Here is a 17,270-nt window from a genome sequence, read left to right on the forward strand (position 1 = left end):
ACTGCAGTGTTAACGTAAGAGCACCTGTGCCTAATAAATAAACCTTAAATCTGATCTATCTTTGGTTTTCTGAAGTCTGTTCCCCAGTAATCTCTGACTTTTACAGTAAGCTAACCAGGAGAGTGAGCGGTTCAGAGAAGGACAGGAGAATGTTGAAGGTTAACATTGATGGGAGGCGACAGCACCAGGCATGAAACAGGGCAAACAATCCAGCCATGGATCTCTCTGGTTTAATATATATTCAACCATCAAATACAAAGTGCACAGCTAAAATTACATAAATACTCTCTGAACAAAGTGACAGGCGCGTGTGAGAGGATCTCAGCGGTGACTGCTGGGAACTGCTCTGATCAGACACTTGCAGAGAGAGGATACAGTGTGGAGCTCACGCCCTGTCTCCTTCCAGCCACTCAGCAAACTCTCCTTGTCGTACTTGTTGAGTAGGTTGCTGCAGAGACTCAGCTCCCTGAGCTTCACTCCGATGGCTGAGGAGTTTGCTGGTCCCTGGACTGAGGAACCTGGAGGACAGAGGGAGTGAACGGCTGATTAGAACATTCTCCCAGAGCCCCACTAACCCAGCAAGGCAGGCCAATTCTCACCACCCTCCTGAATCAATTTAAATAGATTAACAGGACCAGTGTGTCCCTGGGCAAGGCTGCCCGGTGTTACCCAGTCTCCCCGAGCTCACGGGTTCAAGGCACACTTAAGAACTGAGTGTACAGGTCCGAGTATCTCAGCGTCACAGAGCTCTGTTTCAGCACTGTACCTGGGGCATTCCAAACTTCCTGATGATAACACAGCGAGGTTCCACACACCCGGGCATGGCTGTCTAACCCACCTGAAACATTGAGGTACTGCATCCCACTACTCCGCTCTCGCACAGCTCCAAGCAGCATTTCCACACCAACCGTGGTTATCCCGGGATTGGCTGAAACATCCCTCTGTATCTAACCCCATGCTGTACCTGTCCTGGGAGTGTTTGATGGGGACAGTGTAGAGGGAGCTTTACTCTGTATCTAACCCTGTGCTGTACCTGTCCTGGGAGTGTTTGATGGGGGGGACAGTGCAGAGGGAGCGTTACTCTGTATCTAACCCTGTGCTGTACCTGTCCTGGGAGTGTTTGATGGGGGGGACAGTGCAGAGGGAGCGTTACTCTGTATCTAACTCCGTGCTGTACCTGTCCTGGGAGTGTTTGATGGGGGACAGTGTAGAGGGAGCTTTACTCTGTATCTAACGCAGTGCTGTACCTGTCCTGGGAGTGTTTGATGGGGGACAGGGTAGAGGGAGCTTTACTCTGTAACTAACCCCGTGCTGTACCTGTCCTGGGAGTGTTTGATGGGGGGACAGTGTAGAGGGAGCTTTACTCTGTATCTAACCCCGTGCTGTACCTGTCCTGGGAGTGTTTGATGGGGGACAGTGTAGAGGGAGCTTTACTCTGTATCTAACCCCATGCTGTACCTGTCCTGGGAGTGTTTGATGGGGGACAGTGTAGAGGGAGCTTTACTCTGTATCTAACCCCATGCTGTACCTGTCCTGGGAGTGTTTGATGGAGGGACAGTGTAGAGGGAGCTTTACTCTGTATCTAACCCTGTGCTGTACCTGTCCTGGGAGTGTTTGATGGGGGACAGTGTAGAGGGAGCTTTACTCTTTGTCTAACCCCGTGCGGTACCTGTCCTGGGAGTGTTTGATGGGGGGACAGTGTAGAGGGAGCTTTACTCTGTATCTAACCCCGTGCTGTCCCTGTCCTGGGAGTGTTTGATGGGGACAGTGCAGAGGGAGCTTTACTCTGTATCTAACCCCGTGCTGTACCTGTCCTGGGAGTGTTTGATGGGGGACAGTGTAGAGGGAGCTTTACTCTGTATCTAACCCCGTGCTGTACCTGTCCTGGGAGTGTTTGATGGGGACAGAGTTGAGGGAGCTTTACTCTGTATCTAACCCTGTGCTGTACCTGTCCTGGGAGTGTTTGATGGGGGACAGAGTTGAGGGAGCTTTACTCTGTATCTAACCCCTTGCTGTACCTGTCCTGGGAGTGTTTGATGGGGGACAGTGTAGAGGGAGCTTTACTCTGTATCTAACCCCTTGCTGTACCTGTCCTGGGAGTGTTTGATGGGGACAGTGTAGAGGGAGCTTTACTCTGTGTCTAACCCCGTGCTGTACCTGTCCTGGGAGTGTTTGATGGGGGACTGTGTAGAGGGAGCTTTACTCTGTATCTAACCCCGTGCTGTACCCGTCTCGATTACAGATTTGTTAGTGCTGGGGTTCCCAGGAGTCGGTCTGGTCACTAACAAACTTGTATTTGCTGCCCTCAGTTTGACAATAGGATGCTTTGCTCCACTATGTTTCACAGAAACATGGAAAACAGGAAGAGGAGGGGGCCATTCAGTCCTTCCAGCCTGCTCCACCATTCATTTTGATAATGGCTGATCACCCAACTCCATAACCAGATCCCCCCCCCTCCATATCCTTCAATCTCTTTCACCTCAAATGCTACCTCCAACTGCTTCTCAAAAACATTCAATGTTTGTGGCCTCTGCTACTTTCTGTGGTAGTGAATTCCACAGTCTGTCCACTCTCTGGGTGAAGACATTTCTTCTCATCTCTGCCCTAAACGGGTCTGCCCTGTAACCTCAGGCTGTGAGCCCTGATTCTGGACACCCCCACCATCGGGAACATCCTTCTTGTTAGAATTTTATAAATCTCTATGAAATCCACCCCCACTCTTTCTGAATTTCAGAGAAAACAATCCTAACCTTGTCAATCTCTCCTCATACATCAGTCGTTCCACCCCAGGGATCAGTCTGCTCAGTCTCTGCACTCCCCCTACAGCAAGGACATCCTTCCACAGATAAGGAGACCAAAACTGTGCACAATATTCCAGGTGTGGTCTCACCAAGGCCCCTGTATAATTGCAGCAAGATATCCCTGCTCCTGTACTCGAATCCACTCACTCCGAAGACCAATACACCATTTGCCTTTTTTACTGCGTGCTGTACCTGCACGCTTCCCCTCAGTGACTGGTGTACGAGGACACCCAGGTCCCTCTGCACACTCCCCTTTCCTCATTAATAGCCGTTGGGATAGTAATCTGCCTTCCCGTTCTCCCTCCTGAAATGGATAACCTCACTTTTATCCACGTTATACTGCGTCAGCCAATCGTATACCCACTCACTCAGCTTGTTCAAATCACACTGAATCAACTCTGTATCCTCCTCACAGCTCACCCTCCCACCCAGCATCGTGTCAGCTGTAAATGTGGAGATATTACATTCAGTTCCCTTATCTAAATCATTAATATATATCGTGAATAGCTGGGATCCCAGCACTGATTCCTACAATATCCCACTAATCAATGCCTGCTATTTGGAAAAAAACCTGTTTATTCCTACTCTTTGTTTCCTGTCTGCTAACCAGCTTTCTGTCCATCTTTATATAACTCCCTCAATCTCATGCACGTTAATTTTCCACACTAATCTTGTGTGGCTCTTTGTTGAAAGTCCAGATAAATCACATCGACTGTCTCCCCCTCACCAACTCGTACTTGTTACATCCTCAAAGAATTTTTAGTAGCTTTGACAAGCACTCTTATACTCTTCACAAAGCTACAGAAACTTTTATTCAGTTTTTATGTTCCCCACAAGCTTACTCTCATACTCTATTTCCCCTTCTTAGTCAATCCCTTGCTCCTCTATTGTGGAATTCTGCTCCCAATCCTCAGGTTTCTTTTCCTGGTTAATTTGTCTGCCTCTCCTTGGCTCTAACACTATCTCTAATTTCCCTGGTAAGCCACCTTTCCTGTTTTACTCTCTCCACGGGACGTCAGTGAACCAGATTACAACAATCTGACATCACTAACAAGATCAGCTCAGTATTTCGGAACTGGATTTGTGGGGGGGGGGGGGGGGGGCGGCGGTGGTGGTGGTGTTAGTGGGGTAATGGTATTGTCACTGGATTAGTAACCCAGAGACCCAGGTTAACACTTTGGGGACCCAGGTTCAAATCCCACCACGACAGCGATGCCCATGCCCCATGAATCAAGAAGAAAAATTATTGGGGGGAGGAGGAGGAGGAGGAGCAATGGGGGGGATGAGGAGCAATGGGGGGGATGAGGAGGAATGGGGGGGATGAGGAGGAATGGGGGGGATGAGGAGGAATGGGGGGGATGAGGAGGAATGGGGGGGATGAGGAGGAATGGGGGGAGATGAGGAGGAATGGGGGGGATGAGGAGGAATGGGGGGAGATGAGGAGGAATGGGGGGAGATGAGGAGGAATGGGGGGAGATGAGGAGGAATGGGGGGGATGAGGAGGAATGGGGGGAGATGAGGAGGAATGGGGGGAGATGAGGAGGAATGGGGGGAGATGAGGAGGAATGGGGGGAGATGAGGAGGAATGGGGGGGATGAGGAGGAATGGGGGGAGATGAGGAGGAATGGGGGGAGATGAGGAGGAATGGGGGGAGGAGGAGGAGGAGGAGGAATGGGGGGGGAGGAACGGGGGGGATGAGGAGGAATGGGGGGAGATGAGGAGGAATGGGGGGAGGAGGAGGAGGAGGAGGAATGGGGGGAGGAGGAGGAATGGGGGGGAGGAGGAGGAATGGGGGGGAGGAGGAGGAATGGGGGGAGATGAGGAGGAATGGGGGGAGGAGGAGGAATGGGGGGGAGGGGGAGGAGGAATGGGGGGAGGGGGAGGAATGGGGGGGAGGAGGAGGAATGGGGGGGAGGAGGAGGAATGGGGGGGGAGGAGGAATGGGGGGGAGGAGGAGGAATGGGGGGGAGGAGGAATGGGGGGGAGGAGGAGGAATGGGGGGAGGGGAGGAATGGGGGGGAGGGGAGGAATGGGGGGGAGGGGGAGGAATGGGGGGAGGGGGAGGAGGAGGAGGAATGGGGGGGAGGAGGAGGAGGAGGAGGAATGGGGGGAGGAGGAGGAATGGGGGGGAGGAGGAGGAATGGGGGGGAGGAGGAGGAATGGGGGGGAGGGGGAGGAGGAGGAAGAAGAGGAAGAGGAGTGAGTGGGGTAATGGTACTATCACTGGATTAGTAACCTAGAGACCCGGGTTCAAATCCCACCATGACAGCTGGGGGCAGCGATGCCCATGCCCCATGAATGAAGAATAAAAATTATCCTTAGCTGGCCCGGCCTACACGTGACCCCAGAGCCACAGTAATGTGGTTGACTCTTAACTGCCCTCTGAAATGGCAGAGCGAGACACTCAGTCCAAGGGAATTAGGGATGGACAGTAAATGCTGGCCCAGCCAGCGATGCCCATGTCCCAACGCTGAAACTGCAATTCTCAAGCTGCTGGGGTGGAAACTACACTCTCAACCTCAGAAATTATTAACTCAGTAACGGAGACAGTGTGAGTGATAGCTGAATCGGTTAGCTGGTTAGAGACTGGAACAGAATAACACTAACAGCATGGCTTCAATCCTCATTCTGACCAAGATTACACTGGGTCACTGATATGAAGGCAGGGAAGAGAGAACGCAAAACCTTTTACCTCACAGAGCCCTGAGGTGTTCTTCATCAATATCTGTTTGCAGACATGAGGACACTCAAACTGAGAGGGAAGGTGTGAAACATAAAGACAAGTTACCTGGAGAGATCCCGGACAGAATCATCAGTCAGGTGATTGCCGGAGAGGTTAAGGTGAGTCAGACAGCAGTCGTCCTGAACACAGGTATCAGAGAGAGATATTAAACAATCATAGACTGATGCATTTTATAAATGATAGTTTAACAGAACAAAGGTGAGAAAATCTAATAAATAATGTTAGCAAGAGTGTGTCTGTCTTCAGCTGCTCAGGGCTCACCTGGGACAGGTACCTGGCAAGGTGCTCCATTATTGTTATGTCACCACGGTTACCGGCGACAGCTGCAATGTCCAGCTGAGTGACAGTGCAATGAGGCAGGCTCTGCAGAATCAGCTCCACTCCTACTGAACCCAGAGTATTGTGAGACAGGCAGAGCGCCTTCAGATGCACAGCACCTGGACAAAACATAGAAAACACCAGTGAGGCCAAACCTTGGGGGGAGGCACGCAGGCAGAGGCACACAGACACAACACACACATGCACCAGGCAGGCGCACACACAGACACCAGGCAGGCGCACACACAGACAGACAGACAGACACACGGTGGGCAGGGACCATATGATAACTCTTGCAGTGCAACACAGTGAGAGTTGGGAAGCAGCGATCCTCACCAACAACATCACCTAGCATCACCTCTCTAGGGCTGCTGCAGAAGGAACTTGGACACGAGATTTCCTGATCAGTCTTTATTCCAGTTGATTTCACATTGCAAAATGAACGTCACTCACTGTGGGTTGCCCAGGCAAGAGAGCAGAAGCACTGGATTGGTGCCTGCAGGAAATGTGTACATTAATCATATACACTGCTACACAGGGTGGCACAGCAGGTTAGCACTGCTGCCTCACAGCACCAGGGACCTGGGTTCGATTCCCGGCTTGGGTCACTGTCTGTGTGGGGTTTGCACATTCCCCCCGTGTCTGTGTGGGTTTCCTCCAGGTGCTCCAGTTTCCTCCCAGGGATTTTCACAGTAACTTCACTGCAGTGTTAATGTAAGCCTACTTGTGACTAATAAATAAACTTTAAACCTCTCCCCCCTGCACTGTCAGACAGGTTAAACCGATCTTACTTTTCATGGCGTCTGTCAGTAGCAGGCGGTGCTGCTGCAGGAACCTGGCACTGAGGCCACAGGCCTGGAGTTTGAGTGTGCTCAGTACAGGGCAGGATCTGATCAGGGAGGCGATGAGCTGCGAGCTGCCGTCACCCAAAGGATTGAGGCTGAGGTTTAACTCCTCCAAACCCTGAAACACAAGAACCATCGAGTCATTCATAAGCTCGTAAAATACAGCTGAATGAGGCCATTGGGCCCATTGAGTTCTCTCCATCATTCGATCATGGCTGATATGCCCCTCATCCCTGTAACCCTTCAACACATGGCCAATTAAAAATCTGTCAAACTCCTCCCTAAATTTACTCCCAGCATCCACCGCACTTTGGGGCAGTGAATTCCACAGATTCACAACCCTTTGGGAGAAGTAGTTTCTCCTCAACTCTGTTTTAAATTTGTTATCCTTTATCCTAAGACTAGAATGTCCCACTCGAGGAAGCATCCGCTCCACATCCACTTTATCCAGACCTTCTATCATCTTGTAGACCTCAATTTGATCTCCCCTCATTCTTCTAAATTCCAGAGAGTATTGGCCTAAATTGTTCAATCTCTCTTCATACGACAAACCCCTCATCTCTGGAATCACTCCACAGAAATTATCCAGGAGGTTTCTCCGCTTGTCAGGTACCCCGCTGAAAGCAGTTTGTCCAGGGAAGGGGGTGTATCTGGCCAAGCTTTACAATCAAAGTTCCGTCTTTCCTCCCACTGCTGTAAAACTCGACATAGAATCTTCAAACTATACGACAAGTCTATAACCTTCCAGTTCAGGTGTGAGCAGCATCGACAAGTTAACTCCAAACAGGCAGTGTGTACACTCACCGGAAAGGGGGGTTCCCTGGAGACGGCACAGGCAGTGTGTACACTCACCGGAAAGGGGGGTTCCCTGGAGGCGGCACAGGCAGTGTGTACACTCACCGGAAAGGGGGGTTCCCTGGAGGCGGCACAGGCAGTGTGTACACTCACCGGAAAGGGGGGTTCCCTGGAGGCGGCACAGGCAGTGTGTACACTCACTGGAAAGGGGGGTTCCCTGGAGGCGGCACAGGCAGTGTGTACACTCACCGGAAAGGGGGGCTCCCTGGAGGCGGCACAGGCAGTGTGTACACTCACCGGAAAGGGGGGCTCCCTGGAGGCGGCACAGGCAGTGTGTACACTCACCGGAAAGGGGGGTTCCCTGGAGGCGGCACAGGCAGTGTGTACACTCACCGGAAAGGGGGGTTCCCTGGAGGCGGCACAGGCAGTGTGTACACTCACCGGAAAGGGGGGTTCCCTGGAGGCGGCACAGACAGTGTGTACACTCACCGGAAAGGGGGGTTCCCTGGAGACGGCACAGGCCTCACTGAGTTTCTTCAGGCCTTCGTGTGTGATCTGATTGGATGAGAGGTCGAGCAGGGTCAGCTTGGGCATGGTCACCAGGCTGGCCAGGAGCTCCTCCATGGCACCATCACCAAGCCGGTTGGCAGCGAGGCAGAGCTGCCGGGTGCTGGTCTGCAGTTTGAGGGCCCGCAGGATGGGGGTCAGCTGCTGCTTGTTCAAGGACAGGTTGGATAACCGGAAGCAGGTACTGTTCTCCTGGGTCTCACACGCCCTCAACACCAGCCCGTTGACAGCTACAGACAGGGAAACATCCCAGAGAGATACAAACAATAGAACATTACACAGAGACAACAACTGATAAACCATCACAACAATCCTCACCGCAATGCTAAACAGACAGCTTACCCCAATAACCACAAAGATTCTTAGGACAGGGAGGCAGAGGGGGAGGGGGAGGGGGCGGGATTGTGGCAACTAGGGGATCTTCACAGTAACTTCATTGAGGTGTTAATGTCAGCCTTACTTGCGACTAATAAATAAATAAACTTTGCACCCGTCTTCATGGTGGAAAGCATCAATAACATTCCAAAAATACTAAATAATCAAGGGGCAAATGGGGAGGGAGAAATAACTACAATAATCATCACGGGAGAAAAAGTACCAGGGAAACTAGTGGGGCCAAAGGGTGAGATGCCCCTGGACCTGATGGGTTGCATCCGAGGATATTAAAGAAGGCAGCTACAGAGAAAATGGATGGTTATAATTTTCCAAAAATCCTTAAATTCTGCAAAAGTCTCGGAGGATTGGAAAACTGCCAAACTAACACCCTATCCAAAAAGGGAGAGGAAAGACAGGGAACTATAGGCCAGTTAGCCTAATATCTATCACTGGGAAAATGTGAGAGTTAATTATAAGGGGTGTAATAGCAGAAAGACATCAAATAACCAAGCAGAGACAGTGTGGCTTCATGGAGGGGGAAATCACACCTGACAAATTCATTCAAATTCTTTAAGGTGGTAAGGAGCAGGATAGATAAAGGGGAACCAGTAGATGTGATATACTAAGATTTCCAAAAAGCATTTTGATAAGGAACCACACAAATAGGCTAATTAATAAGATAAGAGCCCATGGTGTTGGGGGTAATATATTAGCATAGATAGAGAATTGGCTAACTAATAGACAGAGTGTTAAGATAGAGGGGCATTTTCAGGATGGAAACCTGTAACTAGCAGAATAGCACAGGGATCACTGCAGCGACCACAATTATTTGCTATGTGTATTAATAAAGTTGGACAAGGGAAGTGAATGTACTATTGCTAAGTTTGCGACGAGACAAAAATAAATGGGAAGGCAAGTGGTGAGGATGACATCCAGAGAATTTACAGATGTATACGGACAGGGTAAAAACTTGACAGGTGGAATATAACGTAGTTAAATGTAAAGTTATACACTTTGGTCGGAAGGATAAAGGAGCTGAATGTAATTTAAAAGGAGGAAGATTCAGGAAGCTGTTGTGGAGAGGGATTTGGGAGTCCTCGTGCATAAATCACAAAATGCTAACATGCAAGTTCAGCAGGTAATAGGGAAAGCAAATGGAATGATGGCCTTTATATCAAAAAGGAATGGAGTTTAAAAATAGGGAAATCTCACTGAAGCAAGTACCATCCTTATTCCAAAACAGAGGGAAATAGGAAACAGCCTTTATTTCATACCTAAAGCTATATGAGGCACTGGTTAGACTGCACCTGGAATACTGTAAACAGTTCTGGTCCCCTTATTGAAGGAAAGATAAACTGGTATTGGAGGTAGTCCAGGGAAGGTTCACTGGGCTGATCCTGGGTTTGGAGAGAATTTCTTATGAGGAGAGGTTGAGTAGGTTGGACCTATAATCATTGGAGTTTAGAAGAATGAGAGGTGACCTTATTTAGACATACAGAATTCTCGGGGGGCTTGACAGGGTCGATCCTGATTGTCCCACAAGGGGAAACAGTTTAGGACCAGAGGGCAGAATGTCAGAGTAAAGATCACCCAGTTAATACAGAAACGAGGAGGAATTTCTTCTCTCAGTGTATAGTGGATCTTTCCCGTAAAGGGCTGCAGAGGCTGGTTCATTATGTTCAAGGCTGAGATAGACAATTTTTAATCAGTGAGGGAATCGAGGGGTAAGACGGGAAAGTGAAGTTGAGGATTATTATTTCAGATCAGTCATGGTCATACTGAGTGGTGCAGTCACTCAATGGGCTGAATGGCCTACTTTTGCTCCCACATCATTGAAAACACAAGAAGCCAGATTTGGAGGTACAAAGATGACTGCAGATCCTTCTGGAGAGTTACAGAGACCATCATCAGTAAATGGGAACAGGTAGTGTATGGTTTTTCTTCCTTACCCAGTGCCAGGCTGTCACAGGCCCTCTTGTATCTGTCAGTGAGAGGAGGCAGATCCCAGGACAACACCTCCGCCAAGACCTAGCAATGAGAAATGGGCCAAAGCTTCATTTCACTATCAACTCACACAGCACAGGAAACAGTATCTAACAAAATCGAACCCCGTGCTGTACCTGCCCTGGGAGTGTTTGATGGGGGGACAGTGTAGAGGGAGTTTTACTCTGTATCTAACCCCGTGCTGTACCTGTCCTGGGAGTGTTTGATGGGGACAGTGTAGAGGGAGCTTTACTCTGTATCTAACCCCGTGCTGTACCTGTCCTGGGAGTGTTTGATGGGGGGGGGACAGTATAGAGGGAGCTTTACTCTGTATCTAACCCCGTGCTGTACCTGTCCTGGGAGTGTTTGATGGGGACAGTGTAAACCCAGTGTTGAGACAGTGTTCTTAGCTCTTACCTCCTCGTTGCTCTGTAGAACATGGACGATTGGGTCCTGTGGGGCGAGCAGTGCTCCCTCCTTCTTCAGTGAGAGTTTGGGCCGCAGTCCACAAGTCTGGTAATATCGCTGGGCAGCTTGTTCAGCCAGCCAGGACACAGTACGCAACTCACTGTCCCTGTAGGGAGGAGAGGAGGGTCCAGTTACAGTGGGGAGACTTTGAAAGGGTTTCAGGTGTCATTAGGGTGTCGGACTGGAATGAGAAGTGGGCCAGAGCCTATGGGGAGAGAGTCAGCTTCCCCATTCCCGAGGGCAGTGTTTCAAAAAAACTAACTTCTTCACCAATGTGATTTCTTGCTGGTGTTGAAGTTAGTTTTGCAGTTCCCCAGTTCAGGTTCGCTAGCCTGTTTGTGCATCACACACATCAAACCAGAAAAAGGCACCTGGTTAACCCAGAGTGTGCACAGTTCATGTCTCTGTCACAGGGACAGAATGTACAGACACTGGGGATGGAGAGGTGTTAACACAAACACCCAGGCCTGTTTTCTCTAAAACACAGCTGTAGGCCTTTACCATTCAGACAGAGTTTGATCGGGCAGACGGAGAGAATGCTTTCTCATTTGTATGAACACAGAACTTAGGGTCACAAATATCAGACAGTCACTAATAAACCCAAAAGGGAATTCAGGAGATACTTCTTTACTCAGAGTGGGGAAAATGGAGGACCTGCTCCCACGGGGTGTGGGGAGAATGTGGGACTCGCTCATGGGGAGAATGGGCGACTCACTCCCACAGGGGCTGGGGGAGAATGTGGGACTTGATCCCATGGGGAGTGGGGGAAGAACGTTGGACTTGCTCCCACGGGGAATGGGGGAGAATGTGGGACTTGCTCCCACAGGGAGTGGGGGAGAATGTGGGATTTACTCATGGGGAGAAGGGGGAACTCGCTCCCACTAGGAGTGGAGAGACTGGGGGGACTCACTCCCACGAGGAGTGGCAAGAGGAAGGGGCTCACTCCCTGTGGGAGTATCGAGGTGAATAATGTGGATGCATTGAAGTGGAAAGCTGGACAAACACAAGGTATGAAGGAGTATAGAAGGATATGAGAAGCTATTGTGGAATATCAGCTACACAAAAACATTGCTCTCCAAGACAGACTGCGCTCCTGAACTTGCTACGTACCTGTGTGGTATCGGGATCAGGAAGATGTTATCCTGAACTCTGACCCTCACTCTGATTGATGGAGGCATCACGGAGTTGACAGGCAGAGTAAACTGTTCAGCTGGGACCTGCTGAGAGACAGGGATTCATAGATTACAAAGCATAGATTACAAAGCAGAGAGCCATTAACTACCGAGAACCGGAGTGGATCGAAAGATTACCGAGCAGAGAGCTGTTAACTACTGAGAACCGGAGTGGATCGATAGATTACCGAGCAGAGAGCCACTAACTACCGAGAACCGGAGTGGATCGATAGATTATTTATTAGTGTCACAAGTAAGGCTTATATTAACGCTGCAATGAAGTTACTGTGAAAATCCCCTAGTCGCCACTCTCTGGTACCTGTTCGGGTTCACTGAGGGAGAATTTAGCACAGTCAATCCACCCAATCAGCACGTCTTTCAGACTGTGGGAGGAAACCGAAGCACCTGGAGGAAACCCACACAGATACGGGGAGAACATACAAACTCCACACAGACAGTGACCCAAGCTGGGAATTGAACCCGGGTCCCTGGCGTTGTGAGGCAGCAGTGCTAACCACTGTGCAGATTGGAGAGGGTCGACAGATTACTGAGCAGCGATCTACAGGATTGAAGGATTACAGACTGACTACCAAAGGTGCTGGATAGGATGGAAGGTTTATTGAACAGAGAAATAGCAAGCAAGGAGACAGAGTGAACAGAGGGCTGGGGTGGGGCGGGGGACCGGGAGGAAGGAGAGACCAGGTGGAGGAGGGGGAGATGGGTGGAGGGAGGGACAGGAGGAATGTGTTGTTTCCTCGGGATCATTGTGATGAGGTGAGGGTTGTGAAATGGGAAGAATTTGATTTATTACCGGTGAATTGGCAGGTGCTGCTGGTTGGCTGGCTGTGTGGATGAGCTCAGAGGTGTGAGGGACAGATGTGCGAGCACCAGATGTGCGAGGGACAGATGTGCTGGGGACTGTCTTTGCCTTGCCCGTGTTGGTTCGGGTCCTCCCCACAATCGCCCTGTCCACTATCTGGGTCATTCGCATCTGCCTCGATCTCTTCTTCTGCAGTGACAGTCTCTGACTGGATTCCGGGAGCTCAGGGCCTGGACACAGCTCATCCTCACTGCTGTGTCCATTATCCTCTGGCTCAGTGACACCGTCCAGCCAGCTGTGCTCCCGCGCTCGCTTCTTGGTCCGGTTGCTGCCCAGGTCATCCTCCAGCCAGCTGTCCTCCATATACTCGTTGGTGGGGATCAGTGCCGATTTTTCTGTGGGTGCTTCTGCATTTTGGGAAGTCTCTGCTAAAGCTTGGGATAAAATCCTGGATCTTGCACTCCCTAAATTCCGGATGGCCCTCCTATAGGTGGACATCCCAACACTAGGAATGTCTAAATCACGATCCTGCTCTGTCCTGGGGGGATGCCACTCACTCTCCTCTTCCTGACTCCAGCTCCCATCAGTCACCAGAGGTGCCAGGTCGCCAGTGTGAGCGGGTGACCTCTGCCCTATGGCCCTGTGGCGTTTTGTCACTGGCTGGAATGAGTCAACAGTGACACCCTCTTCAGGGGATACCTCCTCACCGAGGGAGGGACAATCCAGCTGGGTTCGAGTCCTTGCCTGGGTACTACACACCGGAAAAGTGCCAGAAAGATCGGCACCGCTCTGAGAAGGCACTCGGTTCACCCTGCCCTGGGGTACAGGAGCTGTGTCCAATTTCTGCCGGATCCGACATAAACGTCCCGAATCCACCGGATCTTTTCTGCTCTCCACGACAACAGGATGAGAACTGGAAGGAGGGATACTCAATTCTAATGGGTCAAGTGACTGTGAACTTTCCGAATCAAACAGGTCACTTTCTCGAAGATCCTGAACAGGCTGCACTTCTGAACATGGGAAATAAAAGCAAACAATAATCTTTCACAAATAGGAACAGAGTGAAGCTCCCTCTACACTGTCCCCGATCAAACACTCCCAGGACAGGTACAGCACGGGGTTAGATACAGAGTAAAGCTCCCTCTACACTGTCCCCATCAAACACTCCCAGGACAGGTACAGCACGGGGTTAGATACAGAGTAAAGCTCCCTCTACACTGTCCCCATCAAACACTCCCAGGACAGGTACAGCACGGGGTTAGATACAGAGTAAAGCTCCCTCCACATTGTCCCCCCATCAAACACTCCCAGGATAGGTACAGCACTGGGTTAGATACAGAATAAAGCTGCCTCTACACTGTCCCCATCAAACACTCCCAGGTCAGGTGCAGCACAGGGTTAGATACAGAGTAAAGCTCCCCCTACACTGTCCCTCATCAAACACTCCCAGGACAGGTACAGCATGGGGTTAGATACAGAGTAAAGCTCCCTCTACACTGTCCCCATCAAACACTCCCAGGACAGGTACAGCACGGGGTTAGATACAGAGTAAAGCTCCATCTACACTGTCCCCCATCAAACACTCCCAGGACAGGTACAGCACGGGGTTAGATACAGAGTAAAGCTCCCTCTACACTGTCCCTCATCAAACACTCCCAGGACAGGGACAGCACGGGGTTAGATACAGAGTAAAGCTCCCTCTACGCTGTCCCCCATCAAACATTCCCAGGACAGGTACAGCACGGGGTTAGATAGAGAGAAAAGCTCCTTTTAAAGCTTATTTATTAGCGTCATAAGTAGGCTTACATTATCTCTGCAATTAAGTTACTGTGAAAATCTCCTAGTCGCCACACTCCAGCGCCAGTTCGGGTACACTGAGGGAGAATTTAGCATGGCTACCACATCCTTCGGATTGTAGGAGGAAACCGGAGCACTCGGAGGAAACCAATGCAGACTCCACACAGACAGTGATTCAAGCCAGGAATTGAACCTGGGTCCCTGGCGCTGTGAGGCTGCAGTGCTAACCACTGTGGCACTATGCTGAAAGCTTTTGATGGGGTGGGTACAGGCAGATTGTTTCCTCTCTCAGGGAAGAGGCTATTGATATGAGTTAGTCATCAATGTCTCATTCAGAGGGCTAGTGCAGACACAATGGGCTGAATGGCCCTTAACAATTCTGTATTGCCAGTCAATCCAATGGGGAATTCAGGAGAAATGTCTAACCTAGAGTGTGGGGAGAATGTGGAACTCATTCCCCACAGGGAGGTGAATGGTATCGAGGTATTTGAGGAGAATCTGGATAAATGCCAGGGAGAACATAAGAACATAAGAAATAGGAGCAGGAGTAGGCCATCTGGCCCTTCGAGCCTGCCCCGCCATTCAATAAGATCATGGCTGATCTGTCGTGGCTCAGTTCCACTTTCCCGCCCTCTCCCCATAACCCTTAATCCCCTCTCTTATCAAAAACCCATCAACCCGCGTCTTAAAAATATTTAGCGAGGCAGCCTCCACCACTTCAACGGGCAGAGAATTCCAGAGATTCACCACCCTTTGAGTGAAGAAGTTCCTCCTCAACTCCGTTCTAAACCGCCCCCCTTTTATCTTGAGGCTGTGCTCCCTAGTCCTACTGTCTTTTTTGAGCGGGAAGAGTCTCTCCACCTCTATCCTATCCATCCCGTTCATCATCTTATACGTCTCAATGAGATCTCCCCTCATTCTTCTAAACTCTAACGAGTACAAGCCCAGTTAGGACTAGGGGGCACAGCCTCAAGATAAAGGGGGGGCAGTTCAGAACGGAGTTGAGGAGGAACTTCTTCACTCAAAGGGTGGTGAATCTCTGGAATTCTCTGCCCGTTGAAGTGGTGGAGGCTGCCTCGCTAAATATTTTTAAGAAGCGGGTTGATGGGTTTTTGATAAGAGAGGGGATTAAGGGTTATGGGGAGAGGGCGGGAAAGTGGAACTGAGCCACGACAGATCAGCCATGATCTTATTGAATGGCGGGGCAGGCTCGAAGGGCCAGATGGCCTACTCCTGCTCCTATTTCTTATGTTCTTATTCAGCCTCTCCTCATAGCTCAACCCCCTCAACTCCGGTATCAGCCTAGTAAACCTCCTCTGCACTCCCTCCAAGGCCAAAATATCTTTGCGCAGGTGCGGTGCCCAAAACTGCACACAGTACTCCAGCTGCGGCCTCACCAGGAGAAGGGAATAGAGTTTAACAAGGGTAGATTTAGATGGAGAAAGAAGCCTGGATTGGAGCTAAACATCAGTATGGGCTGGTTGGGCTGAATGGCCTTTGCGGCATGGTGTATACTCTGTAATCGGAGTTCAGCTGATTCGAGAATTGGGAAGATGGAGCATCCCACCTCGCCCGCGAACACCCCGCCTCGCCCGTCAACTCCCCGCCTCGCCCGTCAACTCCCCGCCTCGCCTGCGAACACCCCGCCTCGCCCGTCAACTCCCCGCCTCGCCCGTCAACTCCCCGCCTCGCCCGTCAACTCCCCGCCTCGCCCGTCAACTCCCCGCCTCGCCCGTCAACTCCCCGCCTCGCCCGTCAGCACCCCGCCTTGCCTGCAAACACCCCGCCTCGCCCGTCAACTCCCCGCCTCGCCTGTCAACTCCCCGCCTCGCCTGTCAACTCCCCGCCTCGCCTGCGAACACCCCGCCTCGCCCGTGAAGCAGTAACGGGCTTGGAAACAGACAGAGCTGTGTGTCCCTCTCACCTCTGTTGGAGCAGCTCTTTAGTAACCTCTCCATGTGTTTACACTGCTGCTTAGTCTCCTGGTCAAGGTGCTTGTAGTAATTCTGACGCCACTGATGCAGACTGTCCAGAGGGGTCTGACCCTGAGGATTAGACAACAGAAACAAAACATGTGAACTGAGATGGGTTCTCACCCTCCCAACACCAGCTGAATACCAGTCAGACAGGAGTTGGATTGGGATTAATTAATAACCCACTCAATCTTTAATGTAATCCGAGATGTAATTTGAAAACAACTTCCAGTCAAACCTGCCATAAACTAGTGATTGGAGCCAGCAAGGGCAGGCATACAGGGATGAAGACAGAGCCCTCACCCAACCCACCCAAACCCTGTGGATTCATATTCATAGAATCCCTACAGTGCAGGAAGCCATTCAGCCCATCAAGTCTGTACCGACTCTCCAACAGAGCATTTAACACAGGCCCTATCCCTGTATATTTACCCCAGTGATCCCCCTAACCTACACATCTTTGGACTCTAAGAGGCATTTTAACATGGCCAATCCACCTCACCTGCACATCTTTACACTGTGGGAGGAAACCGGAGCACCCGGAGGAAACCCGTGCAGACACGGGGAGAACGTGCAGACTTCACACACACAGTGACCTGAGCTGGGAATCAAA

General features: G+C 50.7%; 1 protein-coding gene across 1 annotated transcript in view; it reads right to left on the reverse strand.

Annotated features, from left to right (window-relative positions):
• Positions 1-220: 220 nt before the first annotated feature.
• The window catches only part of tonsl (tonsoku-like, DNA repair protein), a 56,141-nt gene continuing 39,091 nt past the window's right edge, over positions 221-17,270 (reverse strand). The window contains 12 exon segments of the mRNA XM_080214906.1: positions 221-518; positions 839-941; positions 5,206-5,232; positions 5,577-5,663; positions 5,806-5,981; positions 6,654-6,825; positions 7,992-8,299; positions 10,394-10,472; positions 10,845-11,001; positions 12,006-12,112; positions 12,879-13,897; positions 16,609-16,729. Of these exon segments, the coding sequence (XP_080071032.1) occupies positions 322-518; positions 839-941; positions 5,206-5,232; positions 5,577-5,663; positions 5,806-5,981; positions 6,654-6,825; positions 7,992-8,299; positions 10,394-10,472; positions 10,845-11,001; positions 12,006-12,112; positions 12,879-13,897; positions 16,609-16,729 (2,553 nt within the window). The 3' untranslated portion in view covers positions 221-321.

The sequence above is a fragment of the Carcharhinus amblyrhynchos genome, chromosome 2 (genome assembly GCF_965287045.1).
Source record: "Carcharhinus amblyrhynchos chromosome 2, sCarAmb.v2.hapA, whole genome shotgun sequence".
In the NCBI taxonomy this organism is placed as follows: Eukaryota; Metazoa; Chordata; class Chondrichthyes; order Carcharhiniformes; family Carcharhinidae; genus Carcharhinus; species Carcharhinus amblyrhynchos.